The sequence below is a fragment of the Schistocerca piceifrons genome, chromosome 2, assembly GCF_021461385.2.
Source record: "Schistocerca piceifrons isolate TAMUIC-IGC-003096 chromosome 2, iqSchPice1.1, whole genome shotgun sequence".
Taxonomy (NCBI): domain Eukaryota; kingdom Metazoa; phylum Arthropoda; class Insecta; order Orthoptera; family Acrididae; genus Schistocerca; species Schistocerca piceifrons.
In genome coordinates, this window is record NC_060139.1 from 439,668,149 (window position 1) to 439,681,160 (window position 13,012).

A 13,012-nucleotide genomic window follows, 5' to 3' on the forward strand; every position below is an offset into this window, starting at 1 on the left:
CATATAAAATTTTATAGAAGAAATTTTACTTGATAAAAACACCCACATTCCCATCTTTCCATATAAATATATGTAAGATTAGTGTGAGATGCTTTAAGTATCATTATAAATCTCTCAATGGCCAGTCACACAATTGCCTCATCAAGCGGCATGCAGGTGAGCTGCACTGAAATTCACTGAATATAGAAACAATTCAGCGTCTCTTGATTCCGTCCATTGGAGATGATGCATTAATGATTTGCCTTTCTAATATGAGTTTTGTTATTTTTGCACAAATTTCATTATTTTATAACTGAATTTCCCTAAGCAATCAAATAATAACTCATAGGTTGTTATGATACAGACTATTTATCTAAGATATTGCACTATATGATACACTTGCGCTATCTCATATTGAACAACACAATTGCCTCATCAAACGGCATGCAGGTGAGCTGCACTGAAATTCACTGAATATAGAAACAATTCAGCGTCTCTTGATTCCGTCCATTGGAGATGATGCATTAATGATTTGCCTTTCTAATACGAGTTTCATTATTTTTGCACAAATTTCATTATTTTATAACTGAATTTCCCTAAGCAATCAAATAATAACTCATAGGTTGTTATGATACAGACTATTTATCTGACATATTGCACTATATGATAAACTTGTGCTATCTCATATCGAACAAATGAGAATTTTTGTAGTAATTACTGTTTTAGGGTGAAAAAATGGACAACTTCAGTGTTAAAAGACTACAAGATAAGATTTTAACCTATTGTCTCCTTTAGTGATTCACTATTAAGGTGAACATGACTTTACATAAATCCAAGCAATACATTTATTGCTTCAAGGTGAACCAAACCATGGCTTAATTGATATTGTGTAATTATGTGTATACTCGTACAAACGACATCTGGATAATTTAATATTCAAAATAAGTTTGATCCTAGTTTATGTTTCATCACACTTGACTAGTGATTTTGACACTTGTTCATCTATAAATGGCAGCAAATGAGAGGGTACGAGTTTTTCTATGGTTTTATCAGTAATAATTCTGATTAAGCTAGAGGATATGTTAGTCAGGTATAGATATGTTAGACATTTCAGGATTTAAGCTAGCTTCCTACTTCTGCAGAGTAGATATGGATTAATACACAGACTTGTCACCTTTAGCAGTAAAAAATGCTCAACTTGTCTGTGTATTGAGTCTAACTGAGTTTGGTTGACAGGTAGACATATCCTGGTTCAACACTATGCCAAACTTCATTTAGCATCGTGCCTGGTGTGTGTGGTAGCATGCCAATCTCTTGTAAACCCATGGCCAAATGTTTTCAATGAGTGAAAGATATGTAGAACATTCTTGTCTGGGCGACTGTTCAACACCCTCTGTATCAAGACAGGTGACGGCAGCACACTCTAGATTTGGCCTGCCATCATCATGTTGAAACACTTTAAAAACAGGTAACAGCCGCTGACCTTAACACATCAGATATGACAGCCACTGACTTTGACATGTCAGATATGAACAACCTGCTGTCGGAATTAACAACTACATGATCGAGAGGAGATCATAGTGTATATGCAATGGCACACCATACTATGAGGCCATGTGATACACAGAATGTAGATGATGTCCCTCACACCAATTCTGTATCATTGCAATGAAATGATAATCATTTGATAATCCAAGCATGTTAATTTGATATCAGTGACATGTTGACCTCATGGATTTGCCACTTATATGACCAGCTGTGTAGAAAGAGCCACCATGTTATATATAGCAGCTAAAAAGGGAAAGGGGTAATCATGATGATTGACTCCATCAAAGGAAATACACTACTGGCAGCATACTGCACCTTCACTATTGATAGACTTGACACAGTTAAAGCAGGACAGTGATATATGTTTTTCATATAACAAAGTGTGCAGCCACTACCTTTCCTGTCCTGTTGGACAAATATTAATGATCAAAATAGTTTACACTACCCCTATATATCAATACTATTTAGTATCCTTGGCCACTTCAATCAGCCCAAGTTCACACTTTTTTCTGTACTGTGCAATGATTTTAGTGTTTACATTGAGACAGAGAGGTAAGGCATTTCGTGAGGATCTCTACACAACAGACAAATGACCATTGACCTATCATATCAGGCAACCTGTTCATCATTATTAGTGGTTTCTCCAAAACGATGGAGATGAATGCAGTGATTGAGGCACACTGTCTTTTCCTGTTCTTGAATTGCCTTATGTTGTTGGGCCAGCCACATACTGCGCTACAGTCATGCTGACCTCATGCAAAGTAACATCCAGCTTTCTGTGCACGAGTAGAAGGCCTCTGCTTCTCCACTTTCATTCGTTTCTACCAAATAGATAATATGTTATGTTACTTCATCTAGCTCATCCAGAAGTTTTGCAGAGCAGTGTACTTTACATCCATAAACACACTGCACACCAACTGTTAAATTTACAGACAAGAGCTTCAAATGCACACAATCATTGGTATGAGGGTAAATCAATCACTATCGGCAATTTAGGTATATTTTTGTTTGTTTTGGTAGTAGTGTCATTTTACATTGATGATGCTTGCTTTGTTTATTTGCTGTTATATCTTTGCAATTTTCAAGCAGCTAGGTTAGTTTCATTATTGCTGCCATGCTGTTAATCATGGCTGCTCCGCTGTCTATTTGCACCAAAGAAGAACAACATTCAGTGATCCGTTTTCTGTGGTCAGAAGGCATATCAGGGGCCGAAATTCATCAAAGACTTTCAGTACAGTACGGGAACAATGTTTTTCCACAACAGAGTATCTACAAATGGACTGAAAAATTACAAAATGATCGCACAAGTGTTACACACGATGAAGGCCCTTTACCACCACAAATGAAGAAACCATTGAGCATTCACGTGAAACGATTCTCTTGGACAGACGCAAATTAGTCATGGTTCTTCCTACGAAATCATCCACAACAGACTTGGGTTTCTTGAAGTTTGTGCAAGATGAGTCCTAAAACAACTCACACAGTTGCATAAACAAACACACTTAGAGATCTGCAAAAAACATTTGGATCACTATGATAACAAAGGGGACAACTTCTTGTGCAGGATCATTACTGGTGACAAAACATGGATCCATCATTACAAGCCGGAGAGTAAATGGCAGAGTATGGAATGGAAACATCCAAATTCCCTGTGCAAGAAAAAGTTCAAGACCCAACCGTCCGCAGGAAAACTAATGCTTACTGTTTTTTGGGACGCACAAGATCCAGTACTGGAACATTATGGGTAAAGGGGCACAGCAATAAACAGTGTAGATTACAGTGAGATGCTTACTGCCAGGCTAAAGCCTACAATTCAAAGGAAATGCCGAGGATTTCTGTCAAAATGTGTTGTGTTGTTGCACGACAATGCCCATCTGCATACTGCTGCCCACACTACTGAAACACTTCAGAAACTCAAATCTGAAGTACTGGATCATCCTCCATATAGTCCCGATCTTGCCCCTTCTGACTATTACAGGCATTAATGGGCCATCGATTTGCCTCAGGCGAAGCAGTGAAAGAAGCGGCGCATTCCTGGCTCGCAGCTCAACCGAGTACTTTTTATGAGGGGATCAGTGCACTGAAATGCAAGGTGACTCTATGTCAAAAAATGATGTTTTTGTAAGTTTCTTATTTGATCACAATAAAATTTTATAACTACATTGCGGATAATAATGGACTTACCCTCATGTAAGTTATGCTAACATAGAGATGTGGAAAGGAACTTCGTCACAGACCACCATCAGATTAGTGCACAGCAAAATCTTACAAGAAACACATTAGTTAAATGGGAAGAGTTGTAGATGCCAAAAACAAAGGAGAAGATTGATTTAAGATCAGTATTTACTTAGAATAATGTTAATGAAGTTTTTGTGTGCTTGTGCATCAAGTTAGGTTACACATATCTTGGCCTAAATTTGGACTCTCTTGAATTTGACCACATTTGTTCAGTCATCACTGGCAATATTGTCATTTTCAGCAATCCTTCAGAATCTCAGCTATCAAGCAGACAAAACAGCTATTGGCAAAGACCTTTGTGACTCCAGAAACAATCATTTCCACATGAAACATACGTTTTAAGATGAAGAATCATGTGTTACATATCTCTCTAATTCATCAATAACAGTCTGTTAAGAAATACAACACCATCATTTCTAACTCTCTTCCACAATAAACACAATCATAGGTCATGTTAATTATATATGTTTTGAAAAGCTTCGAAGTATGTTATTAAGTGGTGCAAGGCATATACATTGTAGAAACTTACATCAATGTAGCCATCTCGCACATATGATCGATGAATAAGCACTTCAGGTAAATCCAAGTAAAGATTAAGACAATCAGGTAGACTTCGGACAAAGAGAGGTAGTTCCTGGTACTTATTAAGTGCAACACAGAGATCAGCTACCTGCAAAACAAAAATGTATTGCCATACTCAGAGTTTTGTAATAATTTAAGTGATGTCTATGGAAATATGGAATTCATTTGCCACTAAAATACCAGGCTGGTCCAGTATAGCATTTAAGTTGGCAAAAAATGAACTGTATCTATTTCTTATGACTTCATTTCATGGTAAGATAAAATTTACTCTAGTAGTATCTTGACTTAAAATGAATTATGTAGCACTTGCCAAACATGGAAAAGATTCCTGATGAAAATTATTTATCAATACAATTATTCAAAATCAAACATCAGATCTCGTTGCATCTATTTCTCTTCTTAAACGACAAACTTATTTTCTTAAAAACTTGTACAGTTGTCTCAGGGATGGCAGACATGCAGTCATATTGGTCTCTTGGAATATCAACCCTTTAAAAATTGGCAACAACGGGGCACAGCTACCCAGCCAGGCCCAGTGAATAGTTGATTCTCAGCTGCAGACTGCCCAATTTGTTTTTGCCAGTTATGACCATTGTAACTGCTAATATATTCCCTATTTCCTAGTTCTTTGGTGTTTTATATTGGTGACATTTAATATTTCTATTTTATGTTTTATGTTACATTCACCATTGTAAGCACTCAGTTAAAATGGTATGCAAAGTTTATTTTATAGCTACATTGGTGCCACAGAAATACAGTGAAATCATAGTTTTGTTGTGAGACAAATTAAATTGCAGAAATAAACATTAATTCTTGAGCTTACTTCTACTTTTTCTTTTTGTCAATCATCAACAATTAAATTACATACCACACACCCTTTATTCTTGCTGTATCAACATCAGGTAACACTTTTCTCACGTTGTACAAAGCACTAAGAAATCTTGCCACTTGCAAATATGAACATTATTTTCTTTTTGTTTCCATTTCAAACAAACAATAGGTGTATTATATACACCATGTATTTGTGAATTGACACAGAAGAAATGAACTCAGTTCTTCCTTAATATTACACATGCATTATTTGACAATGCTGAAATAAACACAGTGTCTGCTGCTTATCTTTCATTTTTATACACAAATATAGGTATGGCTCTAGCTGCCAGAGACTGTGGTGAAGTGTCTGTGAGTTGCTTTTGTGTCAATGTATATATGTTGTCTACATTTGACAAAAGTCTTGCTGGCCAAAAGCTAACTTTCCAATAGACTTTTTGTTGTGCCTTTCTGTGTGACTTAGCATCTCTGCTATGAGGTGAGTAGCATCTATCCTTTCCATTATATTGTTACATTCCATCCTTGATTTTCCATTGTTTAAATATATGTATAATATTTATATAAACTAAATTGATATTTATGATACATAGAGTTGTGTATATTGGCAACAAATGTGCCTCTGCTTGCACTACACTGCTATTTGAATGCCCAAAGTTCTTTGGATGTACCACAAAGCTGAATGAATGCCCTTGATATCTGGTGGCACTCCACACTTCCAGGAAGCCAGCTAGATAGCACCAAGGATGTTGCTGCCACAACAGTTCAGTTTAGCAAAACAGTGAACATGCAAAAAGTGTGCAACATCTGCATGAAGTGTTGGATTCAGACTGTCGGTTAAGTGAGCACATATAATTGGCATTGATAAGATGACAGTGGACACCATTATCACTGAAGGTTTGGGGGATATGACAGATCTGCATTAAACTCATCCTGAAGGCCTTGACAGGTGAACGTCTGGTTCAAAGACCTTCTGCAATGCACTGAAGAAGACCCTGGCTTTTTGGACAACATAATCACAGGAGACAAAACTTAAGATATTCGAAAGTGATTTGGAAACAAAGTGACAAAGTTCAAAATGTCACACTGGAGCATCACATCAACCAAAACAGGCTCGAATGAAAAAAATCAAGTTAAAGCCATGCTCATCATTTTCTTTGAAACCAAGGGGGTTGTCCACTACAAATTTGTACTTGGGGAGCAGAAAGTTAAAGATGCTTTTTACCTTGTAGTAGTAAGAAGACTGAAGGGAAGCGTCAACCGGATGAGGTCAGTCATTGCCGGAAATTGGAAATTACTTCACTACAATGTGCCCAGCCATGCTTGCTCCTTTTTTACTGACTGCGTGATGATAAATGGCATCACAAAGATTTCCCAACCATCTTACAGTCCTGACTTGACACCAGCAGACTAACTCCTATTCCCAAGAGTGAAATCCTTCCTCACAGGAAACCACAATGGGATTCTAAGTACTGTCAAAGAGGCTTCCATGCACAATCCTGAGGACATTTCAGAAACTGCTTATCAGGGAGCCTTTGAGTAATGGGAAAGCCACTGGCAAAGGTGTGTCGATGCTCAATGGCTGTACTTTGAGTAATTTTGGAGCACTGTAGCAATATCTCAAATAAATCTATTTTACTGACACGTTTCTTGATACTTTTTGTACAATCCTTGTAGACTTCAACGGTTTGTACTGAACAGTCAAACCTACCTTACTGTTACTTTCTTTTACTATTTACTTGAAAACAGAATGACTGCAAAAACAAACCCTTTCATGTTTGTTAATATTACAGGGGGCAGGGGTGATGGGAGCAAATACATAGGCTGCTATACGGATGGAATGGTGCAGTGGGAGCAGCTTCCAAAACCCTCACACAGTGTCATCAATAAACCTGTGTTATGTACTTTGTACCTAGCAGGTGGATAGTAATTTTTCTTTTCTGATAATGTATCATAACAGTAGTGAAAGATCTAGAGCTGTTTCAACTCATTTTAGAATGAAGGGTCTGAACAAAGCACAGTGAAATGAAGCTGGCTTTCTACACTTGCTATTACAGTACTACTGCACATATTGTTGTTGGACTACTAAGACTGGAAGTGAGAAGACACAAATTACTAACAGCACAAAGTCTTCAAGGTTCTGAAAATTTAGAATTAGTCCCCTGCACTAAAGAAATGGTTTACAGATAGTATATTGTGTCAAGAGGGAATGAATGAGCAGTAGATGCAGTACAGTAATTCCCCATGTTTGACAATACTACTTCCACAGAGGACTGTTTTTCATTATTTATTTATTTATTTATTTATAATGGCAGTTTTGGGTGAATGAAAACCAAACTAAATAAAAACTGAAGCATAATAAACAAATTAAATCACTTTATACAACCTCAGATGTATTTCCAATTGCCTATGGGGGAAAAAAATAATACAGGTATCAATATATTTTTCAGCTATCTCACCAGCACAGTAACCAGTCCTTGGCATTTGAGAATAATATGAATGAACTAGAACACAAAAATAATGAAGTAACATTTGAATAAAGTGAGTTCTCTCTCTAGTCACTAACACAGATTCAAACATGATTAATACCTACGTTTTGCAGCTGCCTTTTCAGCAGTAAGGCTTGATCTCTCTCTCTCTCTCTCTCTCTCTCTCTCTCTCTCTCTCTCTCTCTCCAAAACCTCAATTCATCTCTAAACTTACTGTCAAAGACAGAAACTAAATTTTATATGATCTCTTACAAAAGCTTAAAACAAAATCATTAAACTTGAAACATTTCTATATTTACCTGTGTGTCGAATACATTCTTTAGCATTATGCTATAATCCTGAAGAAGAATTGCTGAAATAAGCCGGCAATTGTGAATCACCTTTAATATGTATTCTGATTCTAAAATTCCCTTCATTTTCTTGATAAATAACACAGAGTCAAGAGCTCGCAGATCAAGAAGGAAGGTTCTTTGCCATGTTGCTATGTTTATTAGCCTAATTTTTCTCCAGACACCAAAAGTAACACCTTCAAATTCCAAAGCTATTATTGTTTCCATTTCAAGATGCTCCACCTGAAATTAACCAAAGTCAGCTACATATTACAAGGAGACAGATTGGCTAGCTAACAATAACCTTCAGGAATCAAAATTCCAAGTACTTCTGACAAGAATACGTAACAGGGAAATTCTTCCCAATAGAGTTTACTAGTGGCATTGATATTGGTACAAAATTCTGAAAACAAAACTAACATCAGAAGGGTTACACAACTGAAAATCCCAGGATGAAAACAACAAACACATGTGGGAAAAGGTAACACCTGAGAGATGTGTGGTACATAGACAAATGTAACAACACATATACTTAATGAGCTTTCAAGCTACTAATCTTTCTCTAGTTTACATACAGCCACATGAAGCCTCAAATGCAACCATCTGTGGCTCCTCAACAATTAGTTGATGTTATGTTATTCCTGCACTACTTATCAATCAGCTGTGAGTGAGTGAATGGTTGTTTTTATCACTGTTATTTGTAACAACACATAGCTCTAAAGACAGAAAGATGCTGCGAAGTGGGCAACATGTGAACTGACTGGTCCTGATATTAGTGTCAGTGGTGCTGCGAAATAGCTGAAATTACTAAAATGGAATAAAACTTCAGGGCCTGATGGAATCTCTACCAGATTCTGTACCAAATTTACAGTTAAGTTAGTTCTCTCCTGTACTACAATCTACCATAAATCATCCAAACAAAAAAAAATTATGCCCAGCAGTCAGAAAGAAGTGCAGGTCACACTCATCTACACAAACTGAAGCAGAAATGATTCACAAAACTACTGTCCAATATGCTGGGCATCCATTTGGAGCAGAAACTTAGAACATATTGTGAGCTAAAACATACTGAGGTGTCTTAAACAGAATGACCATCTCCATTCCACCAATACAGATTTCAGAAATCATGCAAAACCCAATTCACACTTTCCTCACATCGCTGGCTGGTGTGGCCGAGCAGTTCTAGGCGCGTCAGTCTGGAACTGTGCAACCACTACGGTCGCAGGTTCAAATCCTGCCTTGGGTATGGATGTGTGTGATGTCCTTAGGTTAGTTAGGTTTATGTAGTTCTAAGTTCTAGGGGACTGATGACCTCAGATGTTAAGTCCCACAGTGCTTAGAGCCAGAGCCTCACAACATCCTGAAAGCAATGCGTAAAGGCAGTTGGGTAGATGCAGTATTTCTTGATTTCCAATAAGCATTTTTGGAGCCTTTAAGCCATTAACTTTATAAGCTTATGCTGTTCAATTTGTAATTTTCAGTCTCCTCAGTGATGTGATGCCATGATGCATTGTGTGTAACTAACACCCAAGCACAGCGGACAGTAGGTGGCGGAGCTGGTTCATAGGATGTTTGTTGTCCATCAACTTGGACAGAGCCTCTGAGAATGACTATAGAATATGCAGTACCTTAAACATTCTTGAGTGGCATCATCAGATATTGTTCACGATGAAGTTAATAATGAATCTTGTTTTAACAAAAGTCGTCAATTGTTAATGAAAGCCCAAGGATAGCACTTCCATTCTATGTACGTATTATGTGTTAGTGAGAACATTAGCTTCCAAAAAGCTTATAGTAGACCTGATAAACCTGATTGCATCACCAAAAGATAATTTTATTCTTTATTTGTTTGAAATGAGAGGATCAACTAGAGATGAAATTTCCTTTTTATTAAACAGATCCATGGCTACTTCTACCTAAGAATAATTGCCAACATTGGAGATACAGAAGCCAGTAAGTTTACATATTCTGCAATTTTCATTTGCTGTCTTTATGGGTAATATTATAGATTATTTACTTAGGTAACACATATTCATTGAAAAAAAGATAGTAATTAGAATTATATGTGGTGTCCACATATGTATATCCTATAGCCATATCTTTAGAAGCTGGGAATATTAACCTCTTATGAAAGTTGTTACCAAAAATCCTTCTGAGTTTGAGAGTAATAGAGATATTTCGAAACACAATATTAGAAAGAAAACCCATCTGGATTACCCTTTAATAAATCTATCTTCAGCACAGAAAGGTGTGAAAAGTGCAGCTATAAAACACCTTGCAAATCTACCCATGCAAAAACAAATCTCTCACAGATAACAGAAGTGTTTTCCAATGTAGATTACAGATGGTTCTCCTTAACAACTCCTTCTATACCATAGAGAAATAGAAATAAATAGTCATTTATACAGAAAGATGGTAGACATACTAATATTTATCAATTTTTATACATTTTAGTATGTGTTCTAGTTTGTTCAGCTGAAACATTTCACATCATAACATTTGTTATGAATATGATCTATGAAACATGTAATTAAGGAAGGTGAAATATTTATTACACACAGTAGTGATCTGCCCTGGCTTCTTACAAGCAGCACTAAGTATCTAAGTCCAGATAACTTGTCTAGCATAGTGGTAATTTTGTTTGTGGGCCACTGCACAGAGTTTATGATTAAAATTCTGCCATGAGCTACAGCTAGTGTCAGTCACCTGACTCCACTGATAGTCATCCATGAGCACACACCAATACACAACATTGGTAGGTTGCACCTTCTGTCACAAAAGTTGATTCTGAGGAATTCTGCCATGCACTGCTAGATGGCAATGGCATCATTTTGAGAGCGATGGGAGACTTCAATTCATGACATTGCACAAAATATTTGTGGATCAGTCAATGTATTAGTGAAAACTTTAACAAAATCCCTATAGTAGTTCCTGAAATTAGACCACACATACAGACAGAAACTGTGGCAAGGAACTTCGGTTTATATATATACTAGCAAACTCACACCAGCTTCACATGAGCAGCACCAAATATCTATGCCTGAGCAACTTGTCTGGTGTAGCAGTGGTTTAATTTACAGGCCAATGAGTGGAGTTATGATTAAAATTCAGAAATTAATGTTAGGTAACCAGATATCATCACTCTCTCTAGTGCTATACATTGTTACAAATAACTGCGATAAAAGCTGTCCAGTAGCTGGAAGTCACTGTTGGGCCCCGCTTCCACCGATCCTTTAAATCTATTAAATGCTAGTACTTGATGGACTGATTCATATGTGGGGGTGGTGTATTGAACAGTCTGATGCTCTATATATTGTCATAAAATAAAATAATTTTGTTCTTTTCACCTCTTTATCTTCTGTACATATATAAATTAAAGTCCCATGTCACGCTTTCTGTCACAGGAACTACTGTAGGGATTTTGATCTGATGTGACTAAATGAATAATTCATGTGGAAGGTTTGTGTATATGATTTACAAATATTTTGTGGAAATTGGGTGAACTATGAGGAATTAAAGACCACCTCCACACTGAAATCTTGATTCAAAAGAAAACTAAGAAGTAAATAAATTTTCAATTAGGTGTGGTAGTATGTTAGGATGGCTCATGTAATTAGATATCCCACAACAAGTGGCACTCATGGTATGAGTTGATAAGCTGGACAGAGCATTTGAAATCAAGTAGATGGATGGCCACTAACAAATTATATAAATAGAAGTGACATTGATTTCTTATTTCATCAGGTACAGGGATTGTGTTGTTGTAGTCAGTGGCCAGCATCAGAGACAAGCCCTGGAGCATGGCGAGGGTGCTGAAATCAGTATGTATCCTTTGTTGATGCTGCCAGCTCAAGTTCCATCATCAGTACTAAGGCAGAAAGGAATTCTACCAGAGCCCAGGCCAGGGCAGCAGGCAGCTATGCTGACCTCTGCAGAAGTTGTCATGGTGGCTGGTAGAGATGTGCTAATTGGAGCAGAAAACACTCAAACACACACAAAGGATGAACTCATGACCCCAGCATAGGCAACAGTGACAGTGGTTGCAGGGTGGAGCGTACTCACACAAGGCAAGATAGCAGCAGCAGAGTGTGACAGCACACGGAAAATGGCAACTCTTGTCAGGACAGGTAGTACCCCAAGTAGGTGGCCTGCAGACAATATAAGTCAGCCAGTAGGGGGCCACCCGCTGGAAGGCACCAATTCAGCTCTCAGCAGCATCTGGAATAAGGTGCAGCTCTTACCTCCGCAGCTAATGGAGGCAGTACCAAGTAGCAGACTGAGTGACCCACTTCAGAGCCTGGCATGGAGTACCTTTCATAACTGGCTGCAGGCAGTGACAGCTAGTTCATGGCTAAAAAAAGCAGTATTTATATAGGCTTAGTCCACCACTGTTTTGCTAGGCCAGCAATTCTCGACATGTAGGACAGGAAAGGGACTCAGTGTGTGCCAGGACGTGTCATAACCCAGGTTGGTGTTACTACAGTCTGGTTTTCTTATTTCTGCTGGCAGAAGCACTGCTATTTATATATGTCATAATTACGCCTACTGCATTTCCTTGGAAGTCAATTCTTGCTGGGTCAGCTCTGCCCATCCACCACATAAAAAGGTTGTGGTGAAATATGCCTTCCTCTTTGGAAGTTATCCAGTTCAAGGGATCACAGACTGGCAATAGCTATGTTACTGACTTGCTGCACTATATAGTCCAGTCAAGTTTCTCTCACATTAACTCGACTTGAACCACAATGTTCAGTGGCTGTATAATTAATCACTATTTACTAAGGGCGAACCAGTCAGCTGGTAACTGGTATACAGGGAGTTCATGTGGGTGGGCGGTCCTCTGCCTTAAATAGATATAGGCTGGACAGACAAGAGTCAAAGACCACAATTCTACCCACATTGAAACATTTATTATTCCAGCTCTGCATGTCGTACACTACGATATTGCTGTACTTGCTGGAGCATTTTCTCTGCTGTAATGCAACCTTTATTAGCTTGCCTGGAAAGCTGGGCAGGTCAGAG

General features: G+C 37.8%; 1 protein-coding gene across 1 annotated transcript in view; it reads right to left on the bottom strand.

The window, feature by feature from the left end:
- The window catches only part of LOC124776796 (piRNA biogenesis protein EXD1-like), a 228,305-nt gene that overhangs the window by 40,582 nt on the left and 174,711 nt on the right, over positions 1–13,012 (bottom strand). The window contains exons 5-6 of the mRNA XM_047251936.1: positions 7,964–8,236; positions 4,295–4,435 (exon numbers count right to left, since the gene is read on the bottom strand). Coding sequence (XP_047107892.1) covers positions 4,295–4,435; positions 7,964–8,236 — 414 coding nt within the window. The remainder of the gene's footprint in view (positions 1–4,294; positions 4,436–7,963; positions 8,237–13,012) is intronic.